The following is a 14,286-nucleotide window of genomic DNA, read 5'->3' on the forward strand; positions in this document are numbered from 1 at the left end:
CACGAAACTTAGGATTTGGTGGAGCACCCCCTGAGGTGCTCCACCAATTTGGTGAATCTGGGGCCAGATCCACCCATTTGGTGGATCAGATCTACGGTGAAGTTGGTAGAGCTAAAACCATTTGGCAAAAAAAAAAAATCTGAATCTAGTTTTTGTGAATCCGAAGCTCACGAATATCTAGCAAACATGCCCTTACTTATGAAACCAATCCGCAAAAGGTATCTTTGCTCACATTTCTAGAGAGCGCAACGTCCCCTATATGCAGTATCTGATGATTTGAGTGTGTGAGCTGAAAAATCGCCACATCACCAGATTACGGCCGCCGGCGGCCCGCTCTGTTCCATCGCCCCAAGCGCAAGCGGCGTGCCTTCGCTGCGCCGCCTAAATCCACCGACGACAGAAAGGGGTGCCTCTCTCTCACACACGATGGACTCGAGCTCCGGAAGCGGCGGCGGGGTGGAGGGCGGGGTCCGGGAGGGGCCGACGACGCTGGACGAGCTGTACCATATCAACGTGGTGCCGGCCGAGCTGCACTTCAAGTTCCGCAAGGAGCTCCAGGGCCTCCGCGTTGGCCTCAACTTCGAGGTCTCATCTGGAGGACTCGTACCAAATTCTAAACCTCGCCATAAACCCTAGAGTGCTGTATGCGAATTTTCATCGCTCATAGATTTGTTTGTTCATTGTCTCCAATCATTTCCATCTCTGATAGTGAAATTGATTTTCAATCTCCACCTGATGAAAATCTTATCGATGTACTAGTAGAAAAATTATAGGGTTACGTTCCCATAGTGGTTGTTACTACTCTATGCTGTGGTTAATCGTTTCTGCTGATTCATAATGTCGAAATGTAATGTGATATTGTCGTTGCAGTTCTACAATCTTGAGGTGAATGACTTTGAGGCAAAGATAGTACTGAAGCCTCTAGACTACGACCGGAAATGGAAATTCCAGTACAAGCCCATCAGTGGTGACATACAGCTACTTTCCAAGAAGATACCAGTCACAAAGTTTCTAAATCTACAGGTTCTTTTCTTGTGCAGAATCCTGTTAGTTGTAATAGTGTTTTTGGGACAGCAAGTAAGTTTTGTACTTGGAAAACCACTAGTGCAAGATAATTTGATATTGTCCAGGAAACATGCATCTAACGGTGCACCCATCAATGCTAATTGAATAATTGCTCAATGTGATTGTGTGACTACAGATTATGCATTTGATGCTTGCCTTAGTGCATAATGCAAGTTCAAGTTAGAAATAAAAAAATGAAGACCGGTAAAAGCCTTAATCTTATTTATTTGCTGCTCTGATAGCATAAATAATGTTGATTGAAGCAAATATCTCTTTACGCCCCCCATCTATGGATAATTATTGTTGTACAAAGTATAAGCTTCTACTTCTGCTTTAGGAACTGACCCTTGGGATGTATGAAGTTTACAAGAAGTGAGAATAATGTGTTAATACCTACTTGTTACATGAACTACGAATCTGCCTAAATGAAGAATAGATGTCTAATATCTCTCTTTTGTAATTTAAACATTTCCATGGTGAAAATTTAGTTGATATACTAGTCTTCCCTATGCGTGTGATTTGATGATTGGATTGCATGCTATGGCAGCAAAAAATTGGTCACGGAAAATGGTTCAGAAAAGATTTGCGTGCTTCATCAGGAAAAGAGCATAGACCATTTTCCTATCCAGGAAGCCATTGAACATTATTACTCACCTCCAAATGGTGTGCTGTAATCATCTGTGTCTAGTATAGATGCTAATATGCCTTACATGTTAAGGTAGAGAGGTTACACTACCTGACATGATCAGATAATCAACATGGCTGAACTCAGAAATGGTAATGAGTTAAAATTAAATGCTCCGATTGAGGTTCACTTTGACTTGGAGAAATTTATTATGTGGCTTTGATTGTGCATGAGATTTAACAGCAATGGTTCACAGGTTGGCATTGGCCACAATTATCATCTGAATGCAACTGGATGGAAGTGGAAGCTTTCTACTTGCCTGGGGGGAGACGGTGTCTCTCAGATAAGAAACAAGTCAAAACTCAGCTTGTTCCCAGGGTTTGATTTGAGGATTGGATGGAAAGCAGAGTATGTGCTTCCTGAGATTCATGGGTAAGTCTGATTCAGCACTAACACTACTTAAATTGCTTATAATTATTAGAAGCATTCAAACAGGATCCATTGAAACTTACTGCATGAACACAGTTTGAACTCAAGAACACTGTGGTTGACATATTTGCTCTACACAGGGCTGTTGGCACAGGAGAACCAGCCTTCAGTATGAACTATGGAAGGTTGCATGCATCAATAGATCGGGTCGAGGCTATCGTTACTCAGTCAGATCAGTACTCTACTGATCTTCCAATGTGGAAAGGCGAGGGAGTTTCTTGATCAACAACAAACATTTTGACCAGATCCCAGGGTTACAAGAAGCATTCTGTAGCTCCGTGCCTGATGTACAGCAAATACCACCATACTTTAGGACCACGCTTTGAGAAGCAGTTTGAGTTCTCCAAACCTTTGAGCGGCCTTTCTTGTTTCTGAAAGCATAATTAAATAATGTTCGTGCTGGCTGCTTGTGTTCGGAAATACCAGAGTATCAGTATAGTAAGCGACGTCAAAGAATGATCTGTAATCATCAAGATTTGTGTTCTAACTACTCCGAAGTACGTAATTGCTTACGCCCTGCACAAGTGGTCGCAGTAACAAAATAAGGTGATTCAACGGTTATTTCATTTCTCTTCAAAAACTGCTCCAGCGTAAGGAAGCACCAGAACAAACAGGTTGCAAGCCCGGACCACGTTTCTAGGATTAGGACATATAGGGTGACCAGATAGTTATCTACGGACACGACAGAAAGCTTGGAACCAAGGTTCATGTCTAGAACAGCATTCATTCACTGGTCAACCAGTACAGTATAGCAAAAATGTCTGTTTAGATTAAGCTAAGCTTTTAAGGGATTTCTCTAGACACCCAATGTCTCCCCAGATGGTCAGAGACGAACTATCAATTCATTTACTCTTGCGCTCACTGTTATAGTCATCAATCAGCTTCTCAACATCCTTCCAGAACAGGTCTTCCACAAGAACTCCTTCCTTTGTAAACCTGCACAAGAATATTGTTAAATGTGTACAAATGAACATCTAGGAGAAAAGAAAATGAGTCATGTCATAAGGATGTAACATTTAGAGCAAAAATTGACAAACTACATTTCAGGAAAACTAGGTCGTCTTGTTGACACTTCAAACAATAAGTTATTTATATGCACTCAAGCTTGCACAGTTTTCATGGCATGGTATAAGACCAAGAAAGCGACCATTACAATTTTCCATCAATACCTGGTATTTGCTAAGAACAAGATGCTATGGAACCATATAGGAGTTTTAGGTACATCATACATGAACATCTAATCACGAAATCCTAAAGTTGACAGGGGCATCAGTTGATTGCACTTTGGATAGTAGGCATTTTTGGATAGTAGACATTTAAGATTTTAAATACAATTAAAAAGTGATGCATCACTATATAAAATTCAGATTTCCACAAGAGATGCATCTGCCAGAGACTAAAAAATGTAAGTCCGCTGAACTGAAGACTACTGGGTACATACCACTTTGTCACGCTCTTAGTGAAATGGACTGGCTTGTTTGCAGAGATAGACTGTGGATCAGCACTTGCTATTGTGAGAGTGTACATGTCCGAGAATCTTGGTAATTTCGAAGAAATAGTGAGGCCAGTGCTGTTGAAAGAACCCTGAGAGAAAACCCATAAGTTAGCAAAGCTATAGACATCATGTTGTTAATAAATACTGAATCAAACAAGACCAGATATCTCACAGAACTGTCAATAACAATTCTCCGTAGTTAAAACAAGATTGCATCAATATCTAATAAGTGAGGCATTCAATACCACATCAAGGCAACGTGTTCACCAAAAAGAATTGTTGGGCAAATAACGAACACTGCTTTTAAAACATATGCTTTAGTGACCACAAGGACTGGATATCAAAGTACATTTGAAATCAATGCAGATTTGGCTGGCACCCTCATTAGCTAAAATATCATTTTTGCAATGTTTCAAAAAAAATCATCAAAAAAAATTATGTATATAGGACACATAAAGTTAAGTATAGTTGCAACAATTCAGTTTGAAATTCAGACTAGATGTCAAGAAACAAAATAGGCAAGCAGACAGCCTGGCACTGTTCAATTGTTCATCATGTGCTGACAGTGACGCTTGTGTTTTTTTTAATATCAACATCAAAGATGAATTTCACACTAAATTGTTGCAAATATTTTTAACTTTAGATATACTACAATACTACATACATGATTTTTTGAAACATTCCAACATGATATTTTAGCTAAAGAGGGCGCCATATAATTTCCCATTTGAAATTGGGGCACAGGGCCTGGAATCAAAATATAATCAAATGATCTACCTAAACACCCTTTTGCTTTCTAGCCTATCCAATGCGGTTTCATTTCTTATACATTGATAACATCTGTACGGACTGAACATAGTAGTTATTTATCATTCAAGCAAAAGTGAGACCAAGTACACAAAATTGCAACTACTCAGCATAGTCTATCACTCCATATCACAACTACTCAGCATTAGTTGAGTAATTAGGAAGAAAAATACACATCTGAGCATAGCTTCCTGAGAGGGGTATGAATAAAACTCAAATTGTCGAACAATTATAAGAAAAATCCACTCCATTGTCAAAAAAAAAATTGTCTAACATAAGAATAGGAAACATATCACAACTTTTAAAGGCCAAAAACTTCAGGGGCAGTTGAAAATAGATAGCAGTAATTGGGTGACCCATAGTTTGGGACAAGTGAAAACTTTGAAAAAAAAAAATGTTCAAAGGGCAAATGAACTCCACGCATGAATACTTGCGGAAAACCAAAAACTCTTCAGTTGGTTGAATATAACATTATTACACATTCTTTAAGAAGCAACTTTGACAGCTTATGTTTCTATTAAAACACAGCCACTTCAGTCAGAATTTTAAGAAGGAACATATACAACTATACAAGACAAGCACTCACGCAGTTCTAATGTCCTAAACATGATAAAGCATATATCTAACATATGCGATACACAAGCTGAAGTTAAGAATTTGACTCTGGTCAGATACAGCACAGTCAGGAATAAAGTAAAATAGATTGCACATTAACTTGTACACTTGGAAAGTCAGAATTCAAGAGCAACAAGTCCAGATAGAGACAGACCGCAGGAGGGTGCGTGAAGAGGATGGCATCCTTCTCCTTGGTGTAGCTAAGGATCAGCAGCACCACATTCAGCACCACATACGTATCGAGCCATGTAAGTCAAGGACCAACAGCAACAAACAACAATTCCACACGATTCCCAACCGAAATCAGATCTAGCGTCGATTCATCATCATAACCAAAAGATAGGGCAAACCCAGTGAAGAAAAGGATATAGTGCGATGCAGCCGAGGAGGAATTCGCGGTTCTGCGGGAACTTCTTGGGGTAAAACTGCGCGAGGAGGGCGACAGCGATCACGGCGGCCCCGATCCCCAGCTTCCAGTTGCCCAGCCGCGTGTCCTCGGTGTAGCCCTTGCTCTTCACGACCTGAGCGCATCACGAAAACCACCTCGTCAGATAGGAACCAAGTGGGAGGAGAGATCGAGAATGAGGAAGGAGAGGGAGGAGGGGCTAGGGTTTAGGGTGAAGCATAGTACATCGGAGATGGTCTCGTCGAGAAGGTGCTTGATGGAGTACGGGTCGAGGAGATTGGCCTTCTTTGGGGTAACCTTCGCCGGCGTAGCCGCCGCGCCGCCGCTCGCCATGTCCGCCGCCGCTACGAGTTCGTCGACGAGGAGGGAAGTGGTGGGCGAGTGAGCGATGACAGAAGAGGGGCCTGTGGGTATATGGGGGATCTGTCAATGACTGGTGGGCGGATGTACTGGGACCGGCTAGTCAGTTACACATAGGGCTGCTTCTTGGTACACGTACAGGGCCGCCACGCGGGTGGGCCAATGGGAGAAAAGCAGCGCGTCACTGGAGTGCCACGTCGGCACTGAGATTTCTCCCAAAAAGATTTGAGGCCCTGTTTAGTTCCTCCTCAGACCCAAAATATTCTGGATTTTGGCCCAGCATTTTGGAAAATGGATCTAAACACCATCTAGGATTTTTTGGAAAAACATACCCATTCTGAATTCTGGATTCTGGAGTCCAGAGATCAAAATAAGCCCAAATTTAGCCCAACTGCACGTGCTCTCGCACTCAACTGCTCGCCCGCTCGCTCGCAACTCCCCGGTCGCGAACGCTGTCTCCGGGCCGCCGCCGCCACGCTGCTCGCTCGCAACTCCCCGGCCGCGAACGCTCTCTCACCCACTCTCTCGCACGCTGTCTCCTCCTCTTCTTCCTCTCCCCCTCTCCTTCTCCTCCCCCTCTCCACCTACACCCCACCGGCGGCGGCACTCAAGATCCGGCGGGGACGGGCGGGACGGCTCCGAGGCCTGCGGGGACGGGCGGCGGGGCGGCTCCAGGGCAGGGCACGTTCGGTGGCGGGCCTGCTCCGGGGCAGCGCGTATCCGGCGGCAGGGCGGCTATGGGGCAGAACGAGGCCGGCGGCGCGGGGCCGTCACCGAGGCGGGGCGGATCTAGCGGCGAGGCCGGCTCCGGCGGCGGTGTGGCGCGGGGGCAGCAGCGGGCGACGCTGTGGGCGCGTCGAATCTGGCGGCGGGGCAGCTACGTGGTGGAGCGGGAAGAAGCATGGAAGAAGAAGAAGTTGGTGCCTGGAAGAAGAAGCAGCTGGTGCCATCGACTGTGCCTGGAAGAAGAAGCAGCATGCATGGCAAATCTATAATATTTGTGTTCCCATTCTTGATTTTGGGTGGAACTAAACAGGTGCATGAGATTTCTTGGATTTTGGATTTGGGGTTTCTAAAAAGTTGGAATTCTGGATTCTGGAAATTGGGAGGGGCCTGAATCCATGTTCGGAATGCAGAACAGGAACAGTAGCCGCAGTATGGAAGTTGGTGTCAACTTTGATCGTTTCTAACAACCTTTCCAAATTGAGAGTTGAAGAAAAAAAAGTAAAAATATTTGAGTTGCTTGTCAACTAGAATTTCAAGTTTTTTATGACCTGTCGGCACTGAGATTTCTCCCGAAAAGATTTCAATCCATGTTCGGAATGCAGAATAGGAACAGTAGCGCAGTATGGAAGTTGTTGCCAACTTTGGTCGTTTCTGACAACCTTTCCAAATTGAGAGTTGAAGAAAAAGCTCAAAAATATTTGAGTTGCTTGTCAACTACTGTTGGATATATTATAGGCTTGGCCCATATAATATTTAATAAATCAAATAAAATATATGGCACGTAACATTAAGCGTTGTATGGTTTAATACTGTACAGAATTTTGACTGAACATTAACTCAGTTTATTTGGTTGGAAATTATCCATCTCAATTGAGAAGCTGAGAAAAGGACAAAGGAGTGCCACATGCGCGTCGCCGCTGCCGCCGCCGGCCGAGCCGTGGGCGCGGGCCAGACCGAGGCCATGGTCGTGGCGTGGCGAGGCAGTATCTCCGACTCCTGAATTTCTCCGCTGGCTCTCTCCCTCCCCGCCGCAGGCATAAAACAGAAAATCCTCCGTCAGTCTTCTTCTCTTCCGCTTCACTTCCAAGAGACCACATCTCAGCCGTCCTTTGGATTTTCCCGTCCCGTACCTCTGCGTGCACGAAGTAGCGGGAGAGCAGGTGCCTCCGAAACCCTCGTCCGCCTACGAACCTTGCACAGGGTGTGCGGCAATTAGGTTTTTGGGGAGCGATTCCGCGACTGCTCGTTCAACGTCTTCTTCCTAGTGATCGCTCGCGGAACCTGTCTTCTTTCTGGTGATCGATCGCGGAACCCGTCTTCTTCCTGGTGATCGTTCGTGGGACCGCACTGCGAACAACTTCCTATATCGACTGTGGTCCACGACTTCGAGTAACGCACTATATCGACTAGTGCGAATGGAGCCTCCGATGCCCTCGGCATGGGACCCTCCGCTGGGTACACTCTTATCTCTGTAATAATAGCACTTTGCATTCTTACTGTATCGATCTGTATGTCATATCTGCATGCTGTAGCGTTTGTTAGTGATATACACATGCACATATATATCGTCACAGACATGTTGATATTTTATTTCTGAATTAAATTGACCATAAAAATGCCTAATTATCTAACAATCCAAAAACCTAATGTTAGACAATTTTCTGTCAGTGGTTTTGCTGCTGCTTTGAAGCCGAATAATTTTGATAGCAAGAATTTTATGATATGGCGTGCCAAGATGGTGTTGTGGTTGACTGCTATGAATTGCTATCACACCGCACAGGGAAAGCCTGAACAATTTACTCCTGAGGAGGAGCAAAAGTTCTTGGCTGCCGATAACCTGTTTCGAGGCGTCATGATTAGAGAAAAACTACATATCTTGCATATCAGGCAAAGAGTTATGGGATGCTCTTGAGGCAAAGTTTAGAGTTTCTGATGCTGGTAGTGAACTGTACCTTATGGAGCAGTTGTATGACTATAAAATGGTTGAAAACCGTTCTATAGTGGAACAGGCTCATGAGATACAGGCGCTAGCAAATGAACTAGAACATTTTTCATGTTTGTTACCCAACAAGTTTGTGGTCGGTGGTGTAATCACTAAGCTGCCACCTTCTTGAGGGATTTTGCTACTTCTCTAAAACACAAGAGACAAGAGTTTCGTGTGGCTGAACTTATTGGATCTCTTGCTGTTGAGGAGAGGGCGAGAGCAAAAGACAACCGTGGAAAAGGAGTTTAGTCTTTCGCTGCCAATATGGTGCAGAAGAAAAACTCATTTGCATCCCGTAATAAAAAGAAGAAGAACATACAAGAGAACAACAATACAAAGCCTAAGCAAATTGCACAGTTTAAGAAGAAAAATAACAAGAAAGGTGGAGGTTGCTTTGTTTGCGGCAGTGATGAGCATTGGCCAAGTGCGTGCCCAGACCGTAAATATAAGCAAAAAAAGAAATCAGCAAACATGGTGATTAGCGTGACTGGAGAAGGAACATCTAGGTATGGTAATTCTTTACCTTTTGTTCTTTCAGTTTGTTTTTCACCTGAGTGGTGGATAGACAGCAGTGCTAATATTTATGTGTGTGCTGATGTTTCTTTGTTTACTTCCTATCAGGCCGGCAGGACTGGAGCCTTGTTGATGGGAAACGATTCGCATACACGTGTTCTTGGTGTTGGTACGGTCGTTCTGAAGTTTACTTCATGAAAGACGGTGCTATTAAAGAACGTGCAGCATGTCCCCTCCATCAAGAAGAATCTTGTTAGCGGTTCTCAAATGTGTCGCGATGGTTTTAAAAATGTGCTTGAGTCCAATAAGTGTGTTGTGTCGAGACATGGAATATTTGTTAGAAAAGGTTATGATTGTGGAGGCTTGTGTCGCTTATCTTTGCTTGATGATGTGTGTAATAAAGTAGTGAACAATGTTAATGTTTCGGATGAGTCGAATATATGGCATTCATGACTTTGTCACATTAATTTTGGTTGTCTCATGCAGCTTACAAATCTGAATTTAATCCTGAAATTTAACTTAGTCAAACATTCTAAGTGCCAGGTGTGTGTGCAATCGAAGCAACCATGCAAGCCTCACAAGGCTGCAGAGGCGAGGAACTTGGCACCATTAGAACTTATTCATTCTGATTTATGCGAAATGAATGACGAATTGACTAAAGGTGTCGGTGTTTCGGACCGGGGGGTCCTCAACCGACTAGTGAATTTGTTCTGCGTGCTCCCGATTCCGGATAGTGATGCAAAGAGACACAAGGTTTATACTGGTTCAGGCAATCGGTGCCCTACGTCCAGTCTGAGAGATCGAACTTGTATTCCTTGCACCGAAGTGCTCATAGTAGGGGGTTATAAGCTAAGGGAGAGAGGGAACTAGTCCCAGGTCTCGGCAGGGTGTTGTGTAGACCGTCTGAGACGTTGCTCTCAAGCAGCTGGAATGTGTGCATGTGTGTTTTTCGGTCTTCCCTAAGTGGCCCTAGTCCTCTCCTTTTATAGTTGAAGGGAGGGCAGGGACAGTACATGTATTACTGTGCGGCATCGTGCCAACAGGGGCGGCATGTCCGAACCCTGTGGCCTGTTCCTGTGGTGGCGTGGCCGTCGAAGTAGTTCGTCCTAGGAGTAAAGGGGCGGCGTGGTCGTCACATCAGGTCCTGTGCGTCGTGGGAGCCCAGGGAGTGTCTCGGAGCAGACGTGGCGGCGAACGTGCAAGCCATGGTGGACAGATTGTGCGCGAGGCTGAGGCCTGGTCGGTGCCGAGGCTTGTACTACGGTGAGGGGTCTCGGCAGGCACGAACCCCGAGACTACCGAGGCCCTGGTGTACAGTGCCGAGGCCTCGAGCGGGCGGCGGGTCGTGGGCACAGTGGTAGGACACAGTGGCCGGTAACCCCCGTCATACCCTGTCCCAGGCGCTGATCGTGGGCATAGTGTTGGGACACAGTGGCCGGTAATCCCCGCCGTGCCCTGTCCTGGTCGGTATGGCGCTGATGCGACTTCGGGTCGCGTCGGCCATTCTATGACATTGAGCTGTTGTTCGGCTGAGATTGCGGGAGTGGTTGAAAGTATTAATGAGACGTGACGCGCTGTCGGGAGGGTCGGCCGAGGTGGGGGGCGAGGGACCGCGGACGAGCCGGCCTCGAGTGATACGGAGAATGCTCCTTGCCGAGGCCTCACGCGATACGGAGAACACGGCCTTGCGCAAGATGGAGATTAGGCTCCTTGCCGAGGCCTCACGTGGAAGGCCTCACGCGATACGGAGAACGCGCCTCCTGCCGAGGCCTTCTGTGGAGAGCCTCGGGCGAGGCGGAGACAGCGTTCCCTGCCGAGGCCTTCCCTAGGGAGCCTTGCCAGGATGCCGAGACCTCCTTCTCGGGGCTCGAGGCGAGGAGGAGGAGGAGCTAGTGGGCCTGATCGCGATGGGGAGGGGCCCACGACTTACCTTTTTGCTTTTATTATTTTTTAGATGGGACTTGGGCAACCCATTTGATGTTTTGCTTGGGGTACCCCATTCTAAGGTACCCGACAGTAGCCCCCGAGCCTCGGGGGGAGTGCGTGCACTCCCCCTGAGGGTTTGCCGAGGCTGGGTCCATACCTGCTCCATAGGAATTGGGGGTGGGTGCGCGCGAGCACACCCGCTGGGTGTAGCCCCCGAGCCCCTAGGGGAGTGGAGTTACTCCTCCAGGGGCTTTCTTCATTTCCGTGTCTGAACGAGTAGTTCTTATTGCATTTGCCAAGCCCCCAAGCGCAAGTTTGGGTTGCGGGGGTCTCGGCGAGGCTGTAGGGAAAAAAGGCCTCTAGCCTCTGCGCGGAGCGAGAGGTTCGTCAGGGGTCCCCTAACTTTGGGTATGATCCTCACGCTTCCTTTCGCTCGGAAGGAGGGGTGGAATGTGCCAGGCTACCCTCGATGGGCACGAGCGTGGACACTTCCGGTGAGCTGTTAGCGGGTAGTCCGAGTGGAGGCCCGAGCCCCGTTCGCTGGGGGATGGCTACTGGTCCAAGGACGCACTCCAAGAGTACCGGGGGGTTTCTCTAGTGGGTGCCGAGGCCGTTCGCGGGCCTTGGTGGCTCGGCGCCTCCCTACGGTGGGATCCCATTCGGATACTTCCCCGCCGGTCTCGGACATGACTTAGGATGCCCCGAGCGACCGTTCGCTCAGGTCTGGGCCATTCGTAGGCTCGCCCCGATGTCGCCCTGACTCTGTTGCCCTGGGGCGGCTGTTGAAACCTTTTGGAGGCCTAGCCTTCGAACCCCTGGACCGTAACGGGCTCCGCGCCCTTTTATCGTGTTTGTAGTGAAACTTCTAGCGCGGTTTTGGACCGTTTGTCTTTGTCTTGGGTGTTCTGGCCCTTTCACCTGGTCTTCACGTGTCCTTTTCGTTCGGACGGAGGGTTAGTTTGCCGAGCCCATTCTGGTCTCGGCGAGGTTGCAGGAAGAGCCCCTAGCCTCTGCGTGAGAGGGCCATCGGGAGTTCTCCTGACTTTTTATACGCCCCTCGCGCATGAGGGTTTGTTTGCCGAGGCCTCTTTGGGCGCGAGCCCGGGTCGTGAGGTCTCAGCATATTTGCAGGAGGAGCCCCCTAGCCTCTGCATAGGGCGAGAAGGCCGTCGGGGGTTCCCCTGACTTTTTATGTGACCCTCGCGCTTCCTTTTTGCTTGGAAGGAGGGGTGGAATGTGCCTCGCTACCCTCGATGGGCACGAGCGGTGGCACTTCCGGTGAGCTGTTATCGGGTAGTCTGAGTGGAGGTCCAAACCCTGTTTGTTAGGGGACGGCTAGCGGTCTAGAGACACACTCCAAGAGTACCAACGGATTTCTCTAGTGGGTGCCGAGGCCGTTCGTTGGGCCTCGGTGGCTCGGTGCCTCCCTACGGTGGGATCCCATTCGGATACTTTCCTGCCGGTCTCGGACACGACTTTGGGCGTCCCAAGCATTTTGCTCGTTTGGGTCTCAGCCTCGTACAGGCTCGCCCGCAGTCGCCCCTGACTCTGTTATCCTGGGGCGGCTGTCAAAACCCTTTGGGGTCTAGCCTTCGAACCCCTAGATCGTAATAGGCTTAGAGCCCGGTTCCTTCCTGTGAAAGGAACAGGCCGCGGGAAATATCTTCCCTATTGGCTCGGCCGCGGGGGGGCGCGCCTTTTGAGGCGGTTTCATGGGGAGGCAAAACGACGCCTGCTACCGTAGTGGCCGAGCGCGACGTGATGGACGGGACGTAACTGTCCTCGCATTTAATGCGGGAGACGTGGGCGCGTGGGCCACCGAAATCGGCTCGTGGTTAACCGCGCCGGACGGGGAAAACCTCCCCGATTTCATCGCCCGTTCGTTTCACCCCCCTGCATAAATACCCAAAGAGTCTCGCCCCTCCCTGTCTTACCTTGCCTGCCACCTCCGTCGAGCCGTCGCCAGAGCCGCGGGTGCCGGGAAGAAGAGGAGAGAAGAGCGAGCCTAGGGGGAAAGCGAGAAAAAAGCGAGAGCGTGGAGGGAGAGAGAAAAACTCACCACCACGCCCGATTCCTCCATCGCATCCATGGCCGGCAACGTCGTTGTTGTCGAGGCGGATCCTTGGGATCCGTCGGATGTCACTGAGGAGATGCTCCAGTCGCTTGTCGACGGTGGACTCCTCCGCCCGGTGACAGACTCTAGTAGGCCGGAGTGGATTGCTCCGTACGGTGAGCTGGAGCCGAGGCCCCACGACGGCTATGTCGTGAGCTTCGTCTCCTTCCACGAGCGCAGCCTCGGCGTTCTGGCGGGCCGGTTCATGCGGGCGCTCACGCATTACTATGGCATGGAGCTCCACAATTTTAATCCTAACTCCATCGCTCAGGCGGCTATCTTTGTTGCCGTCTGCGAGGGGTATTTGGGGATCGCTCCCCATTGGGATTTGTGGCTCCACCTGTTCTGGGCGGGGCATACTACCAAGCCGATGGGCACGTCGGGCAAGAGGAAGGCATCGAGGGCCGGAGGCTGCACCCTCCAAGTGCGTCAGGACCGCCTGCATCTCTACATCCCGGCCCAACTCGCGTCCTCCAACCGCCGGTGGTACACGAGTTGGTTTTACCTCCGCAACGATGACGGAGGACTTCCCCCTTATACCGGGCGGATTTTGGGGAGTTGCCCGGAGAAATGGAAGTGGGGCATCCCGAAGGTCGACCAGCCCAAGCTGGAGCCACTCCTGGAGGGGCTGGCGAGGCTGCGAAACCATGGCCTCACCGTCGCTGTGGTCGTGGCCGCCTTCCACCGCCGGAGGGTGCTGCCGCTGATGGCTCGGCGGCGGCGGCTATTCGAGATGAGGCCGGGTGAGCCCGTCGAGGGCACCCGGATGTCTTCCTCCGCCCTCTCCGATGAGGAAATTCACCGTCAGGTAGGGGAGACGGTAGATGTGAAGTTGAGGGGTGGCAACCTGACCCCCTTCGCGATGCGTCCGTCATGGGGGTTCCTTTCGCTGGTAAGTCGAGCGCCGCTGTAGCCTCTGAACCTCCTTGATCTCCCTTTATCCTTTGTTTCCTTATGCGCGTTTGTCGTTTCTTCAGGGGATGAGGGACGTGCGCTCCTCCCCGCCGCCCATTCCTGAGGACGCGGGGCAGCGGGCGATCAACCGCGCTCACGCCGACGCGCAGAAGAAGCGGAAGGATGCTAAGGCGGCGAAGCGCACGAAGCATATCCTTGCGCGTGAGGCGTTGGATAAGCGCCGCCGTCAGCAACGGAAGGATGGTCT

At 49.2% G+C, this 14,286-nt stretch overlaps 2 protein-coding genes across 2 annotated transcripts; one reads left to right on the forward strand and one right to left on the reverse strand.

Annotated features, from left to right (window-relative positions):
• The first annotated feature begins 237 nt into the window (after positions 1-237).
• On the forward strand, positions 238-2,615 carry LOC136490630 (uncharacterized). Its single transcript, XM_066486843.1, has 4 exons — positions 238-585; positions 871-1,023; positions 1,947-2,122; positions 2,260-2,615. Exons 1-4 carry the CDS (start codon positions 427-429, stop codon positions 2,399-2,401), a joined length of 630 nt encoding a protein of 209 aa, XP_066342940.1. The 5' UTR covers positions 238-426; the 3' UTR covers positions 2,402-2,615.
• A 111-nt stretch (positions 2,616-2,726) lies between these two features.
• LOC136490633 (signal peptidase complex subunit 2-like) lies at positions 2,727-5,921 on the reverse strand. Its single transcript, XM_066486845.1, has 5 exons — positions 5,728-5,921; positions 5,430-5,617; positions 5,251-5,296; positions 3,621-3,763; positions 2,727-3,115 (listed from the first exon to the last, which is right to left on the reverse strand). The coding sequence occupies exons 1-5, from the start codon at positions 5,833-5,835 to the stop codon at positions 3,022-3,024; spliced, it is 579 nt and encodes a 192-aa protein (XP_066342942.1). The 5' UTR covers positions 5,836-5,921; the 3' UTR covers positions 2,727-3,021.
• Between the last annotated feature and the right edge of the window lie 8,365 nt (positions 5,922-14,286).

Source organism: Miscanthus floridulus, chromosome 11, assembly GCF_019320115.1.
Source record: "Miscanthus floridulus cultivar M001 chromosome 11, ASM1932011v1, whole genome shotgun sequence".
NCBI lineage: Eukaryota > Viridiplantae > Streptophyta > Magnoliopsida > Poales > Poaceae > Miscanthus > Miscanthus floridulus.